Source organism: Gymnoscopelus braueri, assembly GCF_963280865.1.
Source record: "Gymnoscopelus braueri genome assembly, chromosome: 8".
Lineage (NCBI taxonomy): Eukaryota > Metazoa > Chordata > Actinopteri > Myctophiformes > Myctophidae > Gymnoscopelus > Gymnoscopelus braueri.
Window position 1 is genome coordinate 54,256,271 of NC_137609.1, and position 21,819 is coordinate 54,278,089.

Consider the following 21,819-nt stretch of genomic DNA (forward strand, 5'->3'; position numbering starts at 1 on the left):
TTGACAGGAATCGAACTCTTGACCTTCGGACTCATAAGCTGAGACACTACCTGTAGTGCTATAGCTTCATCCAGGCTGAAGTTGTCTGTCTGATGATAAACCTTTGCCTTCTGTCATGAACCAAGCCCCTGTTTCACTAACACTAAGATCACTCGTTCACAAACCATTTACCAATAGAGAAATTGTATGTCTCCTCGAAACCGAAACCAGTGAAAGCAGCCGATCTACAAGCTCAGAAACATGTTGCTATCTGAAAAGTTTTGAGATTGTAGATCGGCTATTTTCAGAATGAAGGGGCCGCCATACATTGAAAAAACATACTCTCAAAAAAGCATCTCAGGTTATTTTTAACATTTGCACATGCAGTAATTGACACAATCATGTTGTGTGCAATGCAACTTTAATGAAGCCTGCATCAAGTGAGGCTTGAACTGGCGACCTTGAGGTCGTAAGGCACACGCTTGAGCAAGAAGCCATTGGACCAACAGACAAGAACCTGTGAAAAAGGAGATCACACAGATGATACAGTTTCACGCAAATAGCTGGAAAATCCTGGGTTTAAGTGTTTTTCCCCCCCTGGCTTAAGGGGAGCAAATGCTACACAAGTCTCATTTAGCTGATGTCTGCTGGATTCTGTTTTGAACAAATAATCTTGTGTATTACATTACAGTCATTTTGGACGGAACTTAGTTTTCAGTGGTTTTCCACTAGATGGCACTGTTACCTATCCTATGGATGATTACATTACATTACATTACATTAAATTACATTACATTACAGTCATTTAGCAGCTTTTATCCAAAGCGACTTATAATAAGTGGATTCAACATAGGTAGGCAGGAAAACTACTAATCACCAGAAGTCTTAAGTGCATTCTCTTCTAAAACAAGCAACTAAGAGTATACCTTTAGCGCTAAGGTAAAAGTGCAATATATCAGCTTCAGCTACCTACTTTCTTAAAGAGATGAGACAAATAGGAAAATCAAATGAGCAAGAGCTAAAACAAATAAGTGTATCAAATAAACAAGATCCAATAAAACAAGAGCGCATACAAATAATTGACAACAAGTAGATCCTTCCTAAGAGGAAGGGTCAGGGTAGTGTTTCCTGAAGAGGTGGGTTTTCAGCCTGCGGCGAAAGATGGGCAGTGACTCTGCTGTCCTGACATCAGTGGGGAGTTCATTCCACCACTGTGGGGCCAGAACAGAAAGTAGGTTGGGGGTAGGTTAAGACTTAGACAGGGGCCATTTTTGAATTGCAGCCTCCTGAAGGTATATCTTTAGGGCAGTTATGAAAGTGAGGGTTTTACACTCCTTTACTCTTTTTGGTAGGGCATTTCACATTTTTAGTATGAAAAGCATAGCATGAGAATGAGTTCATTCCCTTTGTTGAGCCAAATCTGGGTTGAACATGATTCGTGGAGCTGCCTCTGGTGTTATTTGACAAATACAGGGGGATAACAATGTTGTGGTGTATCTTGAAGACCTCATTGTAAGTTGCTGTACTCTGTCCTCAACCCTAAGCCATCCAATCTTAGCAAAATGAGCAGGGGTTAGATGGGTTTTGGGTTTTAAACTGGATGCGAGCCGCTACAGGGAGCCAGTGTAGAGAATGGAGAAGGGCAGTTGTGTGGGACAACTTGGGGCGGTTGAACTGCTTCATAATGCAACATGGAACCTTTACAAAGCTTGTTGTGTTGTTAGTGCAAATACATACATTAGTGTTATTCTACAAACTCAGTGCTGTACCCACAATGTATCAGGTTCAGAAAGTGTTTAGTAGAATCAGAGACATCATGATGAAGAGCAGAGAGATGTGGGTGTGTTCTCTTACAGACACACTGCCTCCACCAGGAGGAGACGTCACTTCTGGTTTAGCAGTGGGTTTGACTGAAAACATAACAAGGGTTTAGTTAAAGATTAAAAATTGATGACAAAACAGGGTTGTTATTTAACATGATGAAACACAAGCTAGCTTTAATCTTGTAATAATACGCTATTCTAATAATGTAACTATTTTATCAAACCGCTGACAATAGTGTAGTTCGGGCCATTCAATAAACATGCTTACATTATTGAAATAGGAGGCACAAGACATTTCCCTCTTAAGTGCATTGTTCAAGTATGCATGTTGCTGATCTGTTGTCTGCATTTAAAGTGTGCTTGCCCGCCCACCCACCCACACACTTTATTCATGTCCACACAAGGACACAAACATTACAAGTGCAGTTAGGTTACATTCACAAACTCTTCACGATACTATAAGTGTCACTCAGCACCACACACACACACACACACACACACACACACACACACACACACACACACACACACACACACACACACACACACACACACACACACACACACACACACACACACACACACACACACACACACACACACACACACACACACACACACACCTCTGACAGTGAGCTCCAGTTGTCGTTTGAACCCTTTAACCTTGGGGATAACACAGTCGTAGGGCCCAGCATCATTCAGACTGACGATCATCAGAACCACAGAGAAGTTCCCCTCAGCATAAGGGGGAAAAGTATGAATTCTGTTCCTGAAGCGCTGGTCCTGATGAGACAGATCGATTGTGTTGTCAATGATGTTAATGAGGTTGTGGTCGTATCTGTAGCGCCAGTAGACGTTGAGGTTTGATGAAGTGTTGCAGGAACAGGGCAGAAGTATGTCTTCACCTACAAACACACTGATCCTCTCCAGAGAATTCACTACACACACACACACACACACACACACACACACACACACACACACACACACACACACAAATGACTATGAGTGACCGTGGGTGATTGTTGGCCCTTAAAAATAAGCATCAACACATAGGCCCACTATAAGGAAAGCCTGATTCACACAATAAACAATGATAAACAGCGTCCTGAAACACTATTATTTACTTCAACAACTAATAATATAACAATGTACAATGCAAATATGGAGCCTAACCAACCACTTTACAGAAATAAAGAAAAATCATTACAATAAAAACATTAGCCACAAATTAATTAACAATTTTTTTCTTTATTTAAAGTTACGAACGCGCAGGTCTTATACCATCCACCAAGGGGTGCTGCTGTACCTTCAGCACCTATACTTCCCACGGCTTGGTGTTAATATGAACTATAATATGTACTGTAGACTGTTATGATGTTAATATGAACTATAATATGTATTGTAGACTGTTATGATGTTAATATGAACTATAATATATACTGTAGACTGTTATGATGTTAATATGAACTATAATATGTACTGTAGACTGTTATGATGTTAATATGAACTATAATATATACTGTAGACTGTTATGATGTTAATATGAACTATAATATGTACTGTAGACTGTTATGATGTTAATATGAACTATAATATGTATTGTAGACTGTTATGATGTTAATATGAACTATAATATATACTGTAGACTGTTATGATGTTAATATGTACTATAATATGTACTGTAGACTGTTATGATGTTAATATGTACTATAATATGTACTGTAGACTGTTATGATGTTAATATGTACTATACTATGTACTGTAGACTGTTATGATGTTAATATGAACTATAATATGTACTGTAGACTGTTATGATGTTAATATGAACTATAATATGTACTGTAGACTGTTATGATGTTAATATGAACTATAATATGTACTGTAGACTGTTATGATGTTAATATGAACTATAATATGTACTGTAGACTGATATGATGTTAATATGTACTATACTATGTACTGTAGACTGTTATGATGTTAATATGAACTATAATATGTACTGTAGACTGTTATGATGTTAATATGAACTATAATATGTACTGTAGACTGTTATGATGTTAATATGAACTATAATATGTACTGTAGACTGTTATGATGTTAATATGTACTATACTATGTACTGTAGACTGTTATGATGTTAATATGAACTATAATATGTACTGTAGACTGTTATGATGTTAATATGTACTATAATATGTACTGTAGACTGTTATGATGTTAATATGTACTATACTATGTACTGTAGACTGTTATGATGTTAATATGAACTATAATATGTACTGTAGACTGTTATGATGTTAATATGAACTATAATATGTACTGTAGACTGTTATGATGTTAATATGAACTATAATATGCACTGTAGACTGATATGATGTTAATATGTACTATACTATGCACTGTAGACTGTTATGATGTTAATATGAACTATAATATGTACTGTAGACTGTTATGATGTTAATATGTACTGTAGACTGTTATGATGTTAATATGAACTATAATATGTACTGTAGACTGTTATGATGTTAATATGAACTATAATATGTACTGTAGACTGTTATGATGTTAATATGAACTATAATATGTACTGTAGACTGTTATGATGTTAATATGAACTATAATATGTACTGTAGACTGATATGATGTTAATATGTACTATACTATGTACTGTAGACTTTTATGATGTTAATATGAACTATAATATGTACTGTAGACTGTTATGATGTTAATATGAACTATAATATGTACTGTAGACTGATATGATGTTAATATGTACTATACTATGTACTGTAGACTTTTATGATGTTAATATGAACTATAATATGTACTGTAGACTGTTATGATGTTAATATGTACTATAATATGTACTGTAGACTGTTATGATGTTAATATGTACTATACTATGTACTGTAGACTGTTATGATGTTAATATGAACTATAATATGTACTGTAGACTGTTATGATGTTAATATGAACTATAATATGTACTGTAGACTGTTATGATGTTAATATGAACTATAATATGTACTGTAGACTGATATGATGTTAATATGTACTATACTATGTACTGTAGACTGTTATGATGTTAATATGAACTATAATATGTACTGTAGACTGTTATGATGTTAATATGTACTGTAGACTGTTATGATGTTAATATGAACTATAATATGTACTGTAGACTGTTATGATGTTAATATGAACTATAATATGTACTGTAGACTGTTATGATGTTAATATGAACTATAATATGTACTGTAGACTGTTATGATGTTAATATGAACTATAATATGTACTGTAGACTGTTATGATGTTAATATGAACTATAATATGTACTGTAGACTGTTATGATGTTAATATGAACTATAATATGTACTGTAGACTGATATGATGTTAATATGAACTATAATATGTACTGTAGACTGTTATGATGTTAATATGAACTATAATATGTACTGTAGACTGTTATGATGTTAATATGTACTATCATATGTACTGTAGACTGTTATGATGTTAATATGAACTATAATATGTACTGTAGACTGTTATGATGTTAATATGAACTATAATATGTACTGTAGACTGTTATGATGTTAATATGAACTATAATATGTACTGTAAACTGTTATGATGTTAATATGTACTATAATATGTACTGTAGACTGATATGATGTTAATATGAACTATAATATGTACTGTAGACTGTTATGATGGTAATATGAACTATAATATGTACTGTAGACTGTTATGATGTTAATATGTACTATAATATGTACTGTAGACTGTTATGATGTTAATATGAACTATAATATGTACTGTAGACTGATATGATGTTAATATGAACTATAATATGTACTGTAGACTGTTATGATGTTAATATGAACTATAATATGTACTGTAGACTGTTATGATGTTAATATGTACTATAATATGTACTGTAGACTGTTATGATGTTAATATGAACTATAATATGTACTGTAGACTGTTATGATGTTAATATGAACTATAATATGTACTGTAGACTGATATGATGTTAATATGAACTATAATATGTACTGTAGACTGTTATGATGTTAATATGAACTATACTATGTACTGTAGACTGTTATGATGTTAATATGAACTATAATATGTACTGTAGACTGTTATGATGTTAATATGTACTATAATATGTACTGTAGACTGTTATGATGTTAATATGTACTATAATATGTACTGTAGACTGTTATGATGTTAATATGTACTATAATATGTACTGTAGACTGTTATGATGTTAATATGAACTATAATATGTACTGTAGACTGTTATGATGTTAATATGAACTATAATATGTACTGTAGACTGTTATGATGTTAATATGAACTATAATATGTACTGTAGACTGTTATGATGTTAATATGTACTATAATATGTACTGTAGACTGTTATGATGTTAATATGAACTATAATATGTACTGTAGACTGTTATGATGTTAATATGAACTATAATATGTACTGTAGACTGTTATGATGTTAATATGAACTATAATATGTACTGTAGACTGTTATGATGTTAATATGAACTATAATATGTACTGTAGACTGTTATGTTAATATGAACTATAATATATACTGTAGACTGTTATGATGTTAATATGAACTATAATATGTACTGTAGACTGTTATGGTGTTAATATGAACTATAATATGTACTGTAGACTGTTATGATGTTAATATGTACTATAATATGTACTGTAGACTGTTATGATGTTAATATGAACTATAATATGTACTGTAGACTGTTATGATGATAATATGAACTATAATATATACTGTAGACTGTTATGATGTTAATATGAACTATAATATGTACTGTAGACTGTTATGATGTTAATATGAACTATAATATGTACTGTAGACTGTTATGATGATAATATGTACTATAATATGTACTGTAGACTGTTATGATGTTAATATGAACTATAATATGTACTGTAGACTGTTATGATGTTAATATGTACTATAATATGTACTGTAGACTGTTATGATGTTAATATGAACTATAATATGTACTGTAGACTGTTATGATGTTAATATGAACTATAATATGTACTGTAGACTGTTATGATGTTAATATGAACTATAATATGTACTGTAGACTGTTATGATGTTAATATGAACTATAATATGTACTGTAGACTGTTATGATGTTAATATGAACTATACTATGTACTGTAGACTGTTATGATGTTAATATGAACTATAATATGTACTGTAGACTGTTATGATGTTAATATGAACTATAATATGTACTGTAGACTGTTATGGTGTTAATATGAACTATAATATGTACTGTAGACTGTTATGATGTTAATATGAACTATAATATATACTGTAGACTGTTATGATGATAATATAAACTATACTATGTACTGTAGACTGTTATGATGTTAATATGAACTATAATATGTACTGTAGACTGTTATGGTGTTAATATGAACTATAATATGTACTGTAGACTGTTATGATGATAATATAAACTATACTATGTACTGTAGACTGTTATGGTGTTAATATGAACTATAATATGTACTGTAGACTGTTATGATGTTAATATGAACTATAATATATACTGTAGACTGATATGATGTTAATATGAACTATACTATGTACTGTAGACTGTTATGATGTTAATATGAACTATAATATGTACTGTAGACTGTTATGATGTTAATATGAACTATAATATATACTGTAGACTGTTATGATGATAATATAAACTATACTATGTACTGTAGACTGTTATGATGTTAATATGAACTATAATATGTACTGTAGACTGTTATGATGTTAATATGAACTATAATATGTACTGTAGACTGTTATGATGTTAATATGAACTATAATATGTACTGTAGACTGTTATGATGTTAATATGAACTATACTATGTACTGTAGACTGTTATGTCGATTTTAATATTAATTGATATTATAGTGTTTGTGATCTTACCTGCAGAGTTCAACAGCAGGAAGATCAGAAGAATGAACACACTGACAGTCCTGTGAAACAAACAGACAGACATGTTAGTAATATAAACACTTAATAAACAGACATGTTAGTAATAGTAATACTTATGAAAGTGGAACCTACTAAACTCTGTTACACATGTCAGTCATATTAACACTTAATACTTAATACGGCTTGGTTGAATGCTTTATTCTGAGCGGTCGATCACTGAATTCAGCAGTCTGTTATTTTTTAATAATGACCTCTGTCTAATCAAAGACTCAGAACACCTGGCTCATATTAATCTGTGCTGCTTGATTTTGTGCAGTATCCAACATGACAGCCAGGTAAACAAACAGTCATTACAGCTAAATGTGTCTCTCAAGTTTTTGAAAACATTTGAAGCGAGAAATGGACAATGCAGTAACCGAAAATGTATTCACTTCCCGTTGTTTTCCGAGGCAAAGCGTTGCACTGGACACACCTGGCATAAATTAATGGACTACTTTCCTAACCGTAAGAAATGAAATCCTTCGTTTTGTTGTACATTTTGGGTAGATTTATTAAATAAATCAACCCAAAATGTTTACCCTAAATTTTATTTTATTTATTTGTTTAATACCTTTATTAAGTAGCCGTGTAATAAGCGTGATAGTCAATGGGGAGCAGGTAATTATTGAGAAATAAACCGCTTCTAATCACCCTGATCAGGGTTTATTTCTCAATAATGTCTGCTCCCCCTTAATTATGCCTTGCTTAATGAACATACCTGTCAGTCATGTTAACGAACTGAAGGTATCAGAATTGCAGAATTGCTCAATGTCGTTGGTCATACACAGTCTTCACTGCTGCCGCCTGCCTGTAATACAAACAAGGATTTCACATTTAAGGGGTAGAAACATTTTGGTAATTTGAATTCCAAGATTTTAAGGCTGCATAGCGGCCTTCAAATCTAGTCCTATAGTGTGCTGATCAGAGTAACGAAACAGAGTTATGAAATGTTAAACATGTAATGTAACTGATGTAACACTGCTGTAGTGCTCCATGTGTGTTCAATTAACTTTTTGTGGTGTGACTATTCTCATGCCAGACCCCTGAACAGTGTTTATGGTAAGTTTGGTGTGGATGTTGATATTCCAAAGCTATTATTCAAATATTCAATATTCAGCCATTCTAAAACTAGCACAAACTATACACAAGCATTATTCTACAACAGCTCTGCATGGCTGTGATGAAAGTCACGATTACCAAATATCTTATTATGGAATAAAGTAAAACCCTCAACCACTTAGTATTCACAATCAAGACTAAGGGCGCGCTCCCACCAAGAGTTGGCTGGCCGCTGTTTGCAGAATCTGCCAATGCATTGTCAATGCAAATGCGTTGATTCACGCAAGAGCAGATTTTTCCGCCTCTCGCGCAGACCTTGCGTTTATCTGCTCTCCGCGACTAAGCATAAAACTGCTGGAGGCAGGCGCTGATTTTCTCCCTCTGTCCAATCGGGTGAGTGGAAGGCGGACCGTCTCAAGACTCAGGAAGCAACATGGTGCTCAAGGCAGCAGGCAGTGGGCAGTGCGGGCTGCGGGGAGGGTCCTGAAAGTGAGTGACAGGCGCGACACTCCCGTTTTTTAGAATCCGCTGGCTGCAAAAAACTGTGGCCGCGCACAACCTGCGTTTAACAGCGGCCAGCCAACTCTTGGTGGGAGCGCGCCCTTAGGGCGCGCTCTCACCGCACTTTTATTTTACCTCTGGGGCAGAATCTGCCAATGCATTGTCAATGTAAATGTGTGGATTCACGCAAGAGCGGATTCTTCCGCTTGTCGCGCTGACCTTGCGTTTATCTGCCATCCGTGGGCATGGGGTAAGTAAGTACTTTATATGTTAAATGAGAACGTGTAGATGTACGGACCCCAAGTGTGAAAGTGCAAAGACAATGTTTTGTCTAGTGTAATACTGCATTTAACAGTAACTAGCCTGTCGTTTGTAGTTGCCTTTAATACGGTAATGTTGAACTGCACACATCCTGTTATATCCTGTTATATTATATATTATGTTAATTTATAGTAATGGTAATATATAGTTTTAGATGTCATTTTATTAGAGAGCAGTCAACTAAAATTATTTTATCTTGTTTAGTTAAGGAATGCAAAGAGAAATGGAAATATCTGCGAGACCACTATAATAAAATAAGAAATGAGGAGAAGAACAAAAAGAGTGGGTCAGAAGGAGGGACGAAGAAGGAATGGTGCCACAAGGCTATTCTTAGTTTTTTGGAGCCACATTTGCTGGACAGGCCCACGACATCCAACTACTCTCAGGCATCAGTGGACCCAAACAGCAGCCAGTCCCAGGACTGGCAGGATAGTCAGGAGGATCCTGAACCTGTTGTTGAGGTAGGCCAACATTCCAGGGTCTGTGTAGAGGTGTTTGGTTGAAGATGTGTTCCCTGATGTTTAAATGGTGCATTATATTCTTATAGGAAGAGGACCAGCAGATGGCTGGGGAATCTAGAGCTAACGTAAGTGAACCACTCTGCACACTTGCACATCAATCACGTTACATTCAACTGTACATCTGTTGTTATGACACCTGAATTTCCCTCCACAAATCAGTACATTTAATTTAGTTTTGTCATATTATACCTAGGCTGCACAGACCTTCAGCCAAGGTGGACGGGGGGCCTCATACTATACGGGACGGGATCCCTTTGAAAACCCTGTGGCTACAACCAGGGTATGTAAGCCACTCTACATACCTGCACATCATGTATTGATAACACTGTACTTTCTACCTTTCTGCTGCTGCTTTAACACCCAAATATCCCTCCACAAATCAGTACATTTAATTTAGCTTTTTTTGTCATATCATGCCTAGGCTCCACAGACCTTCAGCCACGGTGGACGGGGGGCCTCATACTATACGGGACGGGATCCCTTTGAAAACCCTGTGGCTACAACCAGGGTATGTAAGCCACTCTACACATCATGTATTGATAACACTGTACTACTTTCAACCTTGTTTCTTCTGCTGCTTTAACACCAAAATGTCGCCACAAATCAGTACATTTAATGTAGTTTTTTTTTTCATATCATGCCTAGGCTCCACAGACCTTCAACCAAGGTGGATGGTCCTCACATGACATGGAACGCCGGGATCCCTTTGAAAACCCTGTGGCTACAACCAGGGTATGTAAGCCACTCTACACATCATGTATTGATAACACGGCGCTTTCAACCTAGTTTCTTCTGCTGCTTTAACACCAAAATGTCGCTACAAATCAGTACATTTAATGTAGTTTTTTTTGTCATATCATGCCTAGACTCCACAGACCTTCAGCCAAGGTGGGCGGGGGGCCTCATACAATATGGGACGGGATCCCTTTGAAAACCCTGTTGCTACAACCAGGGTATGTAAGGCACTCTACACATCATGTATTGATAACAATGTGCTTTCAACCTTGTTTCTTCTGCTGCTTTAACACCCAAATATCCCCGAGTAAAGGTTTATCTCACATCATCCCAGGTTGTGGACCCCTTTGCACAGCCTTCCAGTGCCCCACCCACAAGATACCAGGCTGTGGACACCGTTGCACGGCCTTCCAGTGCCCCACCCACTAGATACCAGGCTGTGGACACCGTTGCACGGCCTTCCAGTGCCCCGTCCACAAGATACCAGGCTGTGGACACCGTTGCACGGCCTTCCAGTGCCCCGTCCACTAGATACCAGGCTGTGGACACCGTTGCACGGCCTTCCAGTGCCCCACCCACAAGATACCAGGCTGTGGACACCGTTGCACGGCCTTCCAGTGCCCCACCCACAAGATACCAGGCTGTGGACACCGTTGCACGGCCTTCCAGTGCCCCATCCACTAGATACCAGGCTGTGGACACCGTTGCACGGCCTTCCAGTGCCCCATCCACTAGATACCAGGCTGTGGACACCGTTGCACGGCCTTCCAGTGCCCCATCCACTAGATACCAGGCTGTGGACACCGTTGCACGGCCTTCCAGTGCCCCACCCACAAGATACCAGGCTGTGGACACCGTTGCACGGCCTTCCAGTGCCCCATCCACTAGATACCAGGCTGTGGACACCGTTGCACGGCCTTCCAGTGCCCCATCCACTAGATACCAGGCTGTGGACACCGTTGCACGGCCTTCCAGTGCCCCGTCCACTAGATACCAGGCTGTGGACACCGTTGCACGGCCTTCCAGTGCCCCGTCCACTAGATACCAGGCTGTGGACACCGTTGCACGGCCTTCCAGTGCCCCGTCCACTAGATACCAGGCTGTGGACACCGTTGCACGGCCTTCCAGTGCCCCGTCCACTAGATACCAGGCTGTGGACACCGTTGCACGGCCTTCCAGTGCCCCATCCACTAGATACCAGGCTGTGGACACCGTTGCACAGCCTTCCAGTGCCCCGTCCACTAGATACCAGGCTGTGGACACCGTTGCACGGCCTTCCAGTGCCCCATCCACTAGATACCAGGCTGTGGACACCGTTGCACGGCCTTCCAGTGCCCCGTCCACTAGATACCAGGCTGTGGACACCGTTGCACGGCCTTCCAGTGCCCCACCCACTAGATACCAGGCTGTGGACACCGTTGCACGGCCTTCCAGTGCCTTCCAGTGCCCCACCCAGTGTTGTGATGACCGCCCAACCCTCCACCAGCAAACGTCCTAGACATGCAACGGAGCAACCGATGAGCGACTATCACAAGGGACTGCTGGAGGCGGTCAACAAGACACTAGCCTGCTGCAACCCTCCTGATTTCGTGTATAAAGGGGCGTGTGTATAGAGCCGGCGAGAGACGGCGCCTGATCCCATTGGTTCACCGATCTGTCCGTCAACCCCCGCCCCGTTAACACAACATTACGAGCGACGCCCACTGCACTCTGGTTGGTTGGGAAATGAAACACTTCCTCATACCCAGTACAGGCTATAGTTGGGCCAGGCTTTTATTTTTTAGCAAAACTAAGCAATAAAAGCCTGGAGATCGAGGCTAACAAGACACCAGATGAGGACGAATATTTCTTCTTAAGCTTGGTCCCTGCCTGCAAGAGGATGGCTCCAAAAACGAGGGCAGAGCTCAAGCTTAAAATCATAAAGCTGATCGTTGAAGCAGAGTTTCAGCCTCAGGATGACGCCATTGTATAAATAATAATAAAAGCATGCTCTTAGGCAAACTGTCTTTGTGTTATACCTGTCATTATGTAACTGTTGACAAGACACAGTTAACTATAATCATGCAGTTTGTATACACGCAGCTTTGAAGATATGCATTTTTTTGCACTGCATGCTCTGAAGACAAATTGTTTCAACACTATATAGTATGTTAAAATGGCATGATTGTTTGAACATAAGCTTCACAGTTGATGTGAAGGAACTGTAGTCCACATCACATCAAATGTGAAGCTCATGTTCATATTTCAACAGATCACCAATCTTAATAGTCAATCTTATATCAGGAGTCTTCAACAGGGGATCCAGGACCCTTAGGGAGTCCTCAGAGATACCACATTTACATTAATCACTTGAACCCTAGCATCCCTATTCTGAGGATAACTTTAGTCAAAAATAGCAGACCTACAAGCTCACAACGCCTCCTGTGAGGCGTTTTAACCCAGCAACCCTATGTAAATTACGCCACTGCTGAAAAAACGTCCCAGCACAACAGTAACGTAACTAATAGTTATATTTACCACTTCAGGCAGCCCTATTTAAACTTTGGTGATTTGAAAATAGCCGATCTACAAGCTCACCATTGTGAGCTTGGAGATTTGCTATTTTCAAAACATTTTTATGCATTTTCAAAACTTGTGAAAATGGGACATTCTGCATAAAGAATACTTTTTACTTTTAGTAGGGGAGAGCCGCCATGTTTGTAACGCGTCATGGTTGCAACAAGCATGTTTTCTCTTGATTGGTCAATTTTCTCATAACGTCATCACATCAGTATGTGACCAGTGCTGTAATGAACGTGCCCAGGAAGGAGGAAGTATTTTCATCCAGACTAGAGAAAGTTATCGCAGAAAAACTGATTTATCTTAAAGTTAGTAAAAAAAGTATCTTTGGTCTACAAATATTTCCTTTAATGTTGTCGAGCTAAAATCCAAATGGTTGACTGCATGTATCTGTTCTTCATCAGTTTACATCGTTTTATTACTCTACGCACGTTAGCTCTGTTCTGTAAACAAAGCCAAAGTAGTGGAGCACAGAGCGACCCGATTGTAACACCCATCTGTTTAGGTGTAATCAATGGATTTTCCCATGGAATTTACTCAAACTGCTATCCCGGTAAGATTTAATAAATTCCTTACGTTTGATACATTATCTTATCACATCCTTGGTATGAAAACAATGTAAAACAGTTGCTTGAAATGAATATAATTGATTTAAGCTGAAAACGATTTGTTTAATGCCGTTTTTTAGCAGTGTTACTTTTGTAACTATGGCTGTTACAATTAGTCTGATAAGCGCTTAAAATGTAACGTCGGAACAGCGTCCACTTTCGGTTTAATAACTCACGACCTGTTTTATCAGTTGAAAAACTTTAAGTGGTTTATGATAGCAGACATGTGTAGGTTCTTTGCTTGAAAATATTACATATGTAGGTAAAACGATCGCTGAGTAAAAGACCGAAAGGTGAAAAATGTTACAATTGAAGCGGCCCTCCCCTACTTTAAGAATATTTTGACTTTTACTCGAGTGGATTTTGAATAACTGATTAATTTGTATTTGAATGTATTGTATTGAGTATTTTTACAATGTTGTATTGATACTTTACTTAAGTAAAACATTTGAGTAGGCCTTTTTCCACCACTGCCGATTCATTAGGCCCATTTCTCTCTCCGTTTGTCAGTTGGTGTCTGGAGGAGAGCAGGTGTTTCGCGGAGGAAACAACTTAAACAATATAATAATACTCCCAAGATCGGTTGCAAATGTTTGTTTGACATATCTGCGTGTTTGTGTACAGACCCGACACCCAGCAAACATGTTTAATGCTCTCTAGTTGGCAAGATTATTTATCCAGCTGCAAAGACATTTACATACTAAGAAGTTGAACACGCTCCGCTTGAATGAACCCGACGAGCAAATGTGATTAAAAACTGGAAGGGGAAAGGGGGAGGAAAACGTTAAGACCTTTATATTCATTAGTAGGCCTACATTTAAGTTCCATGACATGTTAAACAAAGGTGCCTTGCCTTGCACTGAGCACATTCATTGAAATGATAGCTGGGGGCGGGACAATCCGCCCTCTAGCTATATTATACCTTTATAGACCAATTATTTGTTTACTAACATTGAGACTGGATGCACAGGTGATTGTTTCATGCAATCAATTCTCAACCTCTCAACGCTGGTTTCAGCACGGCCCGGGTACTAAAGTATAATTCGGGTCCTGCGTGAAGAACAGAAACGAAAAACGAAAAAAAAACACTTCAATTCCGTTTATTGCATGAGGCGCACGGATTAAAAAACAGAAAAACCAACCCCCTCTTGTGTGTTGGCTAGTGAGGCGCGCCCTAGCGAGACCTGACAGAATGGGTTTGACGCTTGCGCGTATTTGTCTACGGTCGGACCCACATCTGAAAACATTTCAAGCCAGGGACCACATCCAGCTGCACCCCGTGCAGCTGGGTGTGGTACGCTGTCATTGGTTCAGACTTTCAGCGCTGGATTAGAAACGGGACTCACCGCTCAGTCAGCAGTAGCTCATACATACGGTTTTATTTCTGCGTTGGAAGTAGTAGTAGTTAGTAGTGTAGTCTCTAGTCTCTAGTCTGCTGGACCAGAGAGCCTGTTGTTACATGAAGAACTAGGAGACTATTGTTTCAATACGAGGTAAGAGGTTTTTATAGAACGTACAGCTGCCATGACATGCCTGTCATACCATGACAGACGAGCCTCATGTTGATGTTGATTGATTGATTGATGTACTTTATTTAGTAAGACATGAGAACAACAGTACATGGAAGTACAAATTCAAATGAACCTGCAACCATGACATAAGCTTGATGTTGCTTTATTAAAGCAAAGATTATTAAATGTAATCAAGACTATCAAAGATGTGTTTTTTTTATCGAGTCTGACTTTTACTTTAGTATCTATGTATAAGATGTAAAAATGTAAAAATCGATTAAATACATCTATGATAGTCTTTTATCTAATGCCACAGCTAGTCTTCTTACTTGTTATAGTAGCCTATACGTTCAAAAGTGTTAGAAACCGCCATAAACATGCATAAATATTATTGATTATTGCTGTGTTCGGGCAAGCCCGAGAATCTGGATATAATCTTGTGTGAGATGCCCCCGATTCTTTAAATCGTGTAGTGTGTGCATGTTTAAGATAATCTGATAAGAGAATCTTGAAAGATTATCTTGTAGTGTGTGATGATGCCAGATTTCAAAATCATTTAAGACTGAAAAAGTCTTGTAGTCGCGTATAATAGCCTAATACACAATTTCTGTTTGCTTTTCCCATAGGGGTGGACTTCATGATTTGTGCATCTAGTTCTGAGGAGGTCAGGGCTCTATGCAGCAACATGGAGAAAGACTTGTCTGCTACAGCTACAGCAGCTAATCAAATCCTTCACACCAAAACCTCCCCATTGAAAGAACACATCCCAGCCAAACCCCAGTTCACACCCGTGACACTCTGCAACTTTAAGAAGCCATCACAAAACTCTGTGGCATCCACTTCTGCTCTGTCCGAGTTGGACCACAACCTGCTGCTGCCCATAGTGAAGGTCCAGCAGACTGCGTGTGAAGAGCTCGGAAAGGGCTTTCAGAAAAGAAAGTACAGTTGCATCACTCACAGCAGCAGCAACAATATATCTTGCATGTCATCATCACTGGCATAAAATAAATTACATTTAAAAAGTTGTGGATTTATTTAACTTTTAACGCCCTGCTGCTCTCCATTTGTGATGTTACAGGTATGACTGTAGTGTGGTAGGTAAAGTTGCAGAGCACCACTTATTGTACAGAGTAATGGGGAGGGCCTATGTGGATGTATTAGACTCTCTGCTGTCCATGAACATGAGGGTGATACTGACCGACGTACTGGCTTTGCTGGGAGGCAAGGACCTCATCAGGTAACGGGGCAACTGGAAATCTATGTTTAGTTGCTTGAGTGGAAAATCTGGCTAGCTGACAGACTTTTTATGGAACCTGAATTTGAGTTATTTATTAGCCAATGTTCAACGTGCAGAACAAGAATAAGTCGATAAACTAAGTACAGATGTATTCTTTATTATTAGAAGTATATTCTTTATTCTAATGCAGTACTTTCATGTCATTGTATAAGCTGTATTGAGGTCAGAAAAATGTGTACTACAACTGTTGTAGCCGGACCAGGGGAAAACGAATGTCTCCTACTTTCCCACACCCCCGACTTTGAACGGTGTTTTGACTAGTGAATCATCCTGTTTAGCTAATAGTGCATATTTGTATACCTGGTCCATCCACATCTTGTACTGCAATGTAATGTTTTTGTTTTCATGTGTGTTTTCCCAGGTGTAGAAAGGTGAGCAAGTCCTGGAGGAAAATAATTGATGAAGATACAGCTGCTCACAACAGGCGTCAACAGGCTCAGGCGATGCAGAAGGTAAGGACACAAATTCACTTTATTATTTTTTACACACACTTGTCCTGTAAAACCCTTTGTCAAACATCCATCTGAATAAACTTCTATCTTGCTTTTAACTGCTTTGATTCCTCCTCTACTTATGTAAACTTAAACTCTGACCCTTTCTGCTTTGGACCTTCATTTTATATTTAACCAAGGGCAGACCAAGTACTGATTGCTTCTCTACTGTACTACCAACATGCAATGTTCACATCAACATTCCTCCATACTGTTTTGTTTCTTTAGACTGGCATCTGTTAATTCCTGATTGCTGTACCACACTGTGTTCATCACCCCTCATTGATTATTTGTTTTCCATAGAAGGCCAGAAACTGGCAAATAGAAATAGAAAAGGAGAATTGGTGCCTTCGGACTAGAGATCCAGGCATGCAGTCTCTTGCGTCCCCCACCCCTTCCTCATCCACATCAGCCACCCCGAACTACAAGTCCAATGATTCTCACTTCAGTGAATACATGCAGGTGAGTTTGGTTTGAGTTGTTGTTTATATGGCGTCAGTATTGTTTATTTTTAAAGCCCCATTTGTGGGATATCTGGCCCTAACTGATGAGGGCAATTATGCCAATGTTTTAAAAACTGGGCATGTCATTAGGTGAACGCTCAGCAAAAATAGCCGATTTACAAGCTCGCCTAAGAGTTTTTGTCTTTCGGATGCAATGCATTGTAGGCTTTCATGTCGGCTAATTTCGACACATGACATTGACAATAAGTGTGAATTTGGCAACCAATCACAAACCTGGTTTGGTAGTCTTATGGCACAGTGTAAAACAAATCTTCTTGTTCAAGCAAAGAAATGCGTTTCATTCATTGAGCGTTTCACTCCCTTTTAACATATGTGGTCATTTCCCCCTGACAGGCGGCCGGCAGTCTAAAGAAGCACGAGTCTCTGCGTTCTTGTAAACTCTGTGGCTCGCCTGCCAAGTACCTGGCGGTGACTCAGAGGGCGACATGCATGCGTGCCAGCTGCGGCTTCAAAGTCTGCACCTGCTGCAAGGAACCTTTCCACAGCTCTAGCTCCTGCCGAAAGGTTACGCCCCGCATTGCTCGATACTCCAAGATGCCCGCTAATCTCCCAGGCAGTGCTCGCAGCAAGAGAAATGTACTGTGCCTGTGAAAAAAAATCCAGTACTGGAAACGGTTTGGAATTGATCAAGGGTCCTGGAATTTATCAAGCGTACTGAAAAATATTTGGCTATATATTGTTTTTGGCTATTGATTTAGTTAATAAAACATTTTCATAAACATGTATAACATTACACGAAATATGCTACATATATGAAATGTATATATATGCACTGCAGTGCAATGCAATTTTCAATTAAATAAAAAAGTGACATGGAAAATACTTATTTTATTTTATCAGATGTAAGAAACCATGAATAGTACTGTTACTTTTGACCTTTCTTCTCTCCATCTTTCACTCATTGTCTCTGTTTTTGATATCAACCACATGAGACAAGTTATTTGTGTGTACCTTGAACTTGTGTTTAGCTGAAATGCTCTCAAGTAGCAAGCAAGTAGTTTGTAAAAACGGTGGCAGAATGGAGCATTATATATATCATAATTTGTGAGTTTTCAAGACCAGACATGACCATTTTTGAATAGCCAGAGAAATCTAAAATGACAGAGCCCCGGATGAGTTAAGCTATAACTAGGCCAAGTTTGAACTTAATGTGAGGTGGTGCAACTGGCTCCAGGTGCTTTGTCTGTTCATAAAAATTGCCTCTGTATGTGGGGCCAAATACACCAGTTAGTAGTCAGGTCAGTATCATTTACACATCACTATTTGCTATCAACCCAGCCCTTTCCAAACATGAGTGCTAATAAAAAAGTACCCCTTACTAACAGGTACTTTAGTACTAATGGAAAGGCAAAAAAAAAGCGACAATACGGTGTTCCAACAATCAGTGATTGATAGTTGAAATATTTTTGCATGACACCATTGTGCGATGAAGTATATAACATAATGCTTAAGTGATTCATTGATTTGTTGATATATAAACATTAAAATTTAACTATGATGTTAATATGAACTATAATATGTACTGTAGACTGTTATGATGTTAATATGAACTATAATATGTACTGTAGACTGTTATGATGTTAATATGAACTATAATATGTACTGTAGACTGTTATGATGTTAATATGAACTATAATATGTACTGTAGACTGTTATTTTAATATGAACTATAATATGTACTGTAGACTGTTATTTTAATATGAACTATAATATATACTGTAGACTGTTATGATGTTAATATGAACTATAATATGTACTGTAGACTGTTATGATGTTAATATGAACTATAATATATACTGTAGACTGTTATGATGTTAATATGAACTATAATATATACTGTAGACTGTTATGATGTTAATATGAACTATAATATATACTGTAGACTGTTATGATGTTAATATGAACTATAATATATACTGTAGACTGTTATGATGTTAATATGAACTATAATATGTACTGTAGACTGTTATGATGTTAATATGAACTATAATATATACTGTAGACTGTTATGATGTTAATATGAACTATAATATATACTGTAGACTGTTATGATGTTAATATGAACTATAATATATACTGTAGACTGTTATGATGTTAATATGAACTATAATATGTACTGTAGACTGTTACGATGTCAATATTAATTGATTCATTTATATTATAGTCTTTGTGATCTTACCTGCAGAGTTCAACAGCAGGAACATCAGAGACACTGCCATCCAGACACTGCGAGTCCTGTGAAATAAACAGACGCGTTAGTAATATTAACAATGTAAGTGGAACCCACTAAACTCTGTTACACATGGCAGTCATATTAACACTTGAGTGTTAATATGACTGCCATGTATGTTAATTATTACGCAGCTTGGTTGAATGCTTGATTCTGATAGGTCCATCACTGAAGTCAGCGGTGTGTTATTTTTGAATAATGAACGCTAAGCTCAAGAAAAAACCTGTTTAATCAAAGCACCTTCTCATATCAATCTGTCTAATCAAAGACTCAGAGCACCTTCTCATATCAATCTGTCTAATCAAAGACTCAGAGCACCTTCTCATATCAATCTGTCTAATCAAAGACTCAGAGCACCTTCTCATATCAATCTGTCTAATCAAAGACGCAGAGCACCTGAGTGTCTCATCAAAGACTCAAGAGCACCTGATTGGCTCATATCAATCTGTCTAATCAAAGACTCAGAGCACCTGATTGGCTCATATCAATCTGTCTAATCAAAGACTCAGAGCACCTGATTGGCTCATATCAATCTGTCTAATCAAAGACTCAGAGCACCTGATTGGCTCATATTAATCTATGCTGCTTGATTTTGTGCTGTATCCAACATGACAGCCATGTAAAACAAACGGTCATTTATAGCTAAACATTGCTCTCAAGAATGCTTTTGAAAACATTTGAAGCGAGAAATAAACTATGCAGTAACCGAAAATGTATTCTATTTTATCAACACTTATCTCTGTTTTCCCAGGCAAAGTGTTGCACTGGACGCACCTGGCATAAATTAAACTTACCATAAGCAACAACATACTTTGTTAAGTTTGGGTAGATTTATTTATTTTATTTCTTTATTAAGTAGTCATGTAATAAGCAGGATAATCAATGGGGAGCAGGTAATTGTTGAGAAATAAACCATTTCTAATCACCCTGATCAGGGTTTATTTCTCAATAATGACCTGCTCCCCCTTGATTATGCCTTTCTTAGTGAAAATACCTGTCAGTCATGTTAACGAACAGAATGCATCAGAATTGCTGTCACACCGTTGGTCATCTAAGTCTTCCCTGCTGCCTGTAATACAAACAAGGATTTAACACTTAAGGGGCAGAGATATTTTGGTCATTTGAATTACTAGATTTTCAGGTTGCATAGATGAGACTATTGTTAATAGCAGACCCCTAAACAGTGTTGGTGCCATGATTGGTGCGAATTGGAGCGAATTGGAGCAACGGTTTTTAACATTTTTATTTTCCATGTATTTTATTTTTTTAGCCGAGCCCACAACGCATTGCAGTGTGACATGCTGAGAGCTTGTAGATTTGCTCCCCTCCAAAGCCATGTGTAACATTTAAAAAAAAATTGCCCCCAGGCCAGCCCCCTCCTCTCTTCCATTCTACGCTGGCCGCAGTGGCTAAAAGGCTCGACTAACAGGTTAAACAAAACCGATCACGTCATTTTCAAAAGATCGGAATCGGGAAAAAATGATCGGGGATCGGGAATAAAAAATATATAAAACATTCATTAATATTTTTTAAATATTGTATTAATAAAATCTTTATTTTATTTAACGTTACAAACAAAAATGACCATGTTCACGTCTTAAAGTCCACATTAACACCGT

The 21,819-nt window shown here is 37.9% G+C and overlaps 1 protein-coding gene across 2 annotated transcripts; it reads right to left on the reverse strand.

The window, feature by feature from the left end:
* Positions 1 to 398: 398 nt before the first annotated feature.
* On the reverse strand, positions 399 to 21,271 carry LOC308089951 (uncharacterized protein). Of its 2 annotated transcripts, XM_080434928.1 has the most exons (7): positions 21,195 to 21,271; positions 20,150 to 20,205; positions 8,562 to 8,651; positions 7,796 to 7,845; positions 2,426 to 2,740; positions 1,753 to 1,889; positions 424 to 496 (listed from the first exon to the last, which is right to left on the reverse strand). In XM_080434928.1, the coding sequence occupies exons 3-6, from the start codon at positions 8,570 to 8,572 to the stop codon at positions 1,765 to 1,767; spliced, it is 501 nt and encodes a 166-aa protein (XP_080291054.1). In that variant the 5' UTR covers positions 8,573 to 8,651; positions 20,150 to 20,205; positions 21,195 to 21,271; the 3' UTR covers positions 424 to 496; positions 1,753 to 1,764. The 2 variants fall into 2 exon arrangements, with proteins under 2 accessions (XP_080291053.1, XP_080291054.1); XM_080434927.1 differs by having other exon boundaries at positions 399 to 1,889.
* Between the last annotated feature and the right edge of the window lie 548 nt (positions 21,272 to 21,819).

Coding starts and splice junctions, on each gene's coding strand:
- LOC308089951 (XM_080434927.1), bottom strand. Junction 2,741..7,795: donor CCTGCTGTTGAACTCTGCAG/GTAAGATCACAA, acceptor GTGTGTGTGTAG/TGAATTCTCTGGAGAGGATC. Junction 1,890..2,425: donor ACTGGAGCTCACTGTCAGAG/GTGTGTGTGTGT, acceptor TTATGTTTTCAG/TCAAACCCACTGCTAAACCA.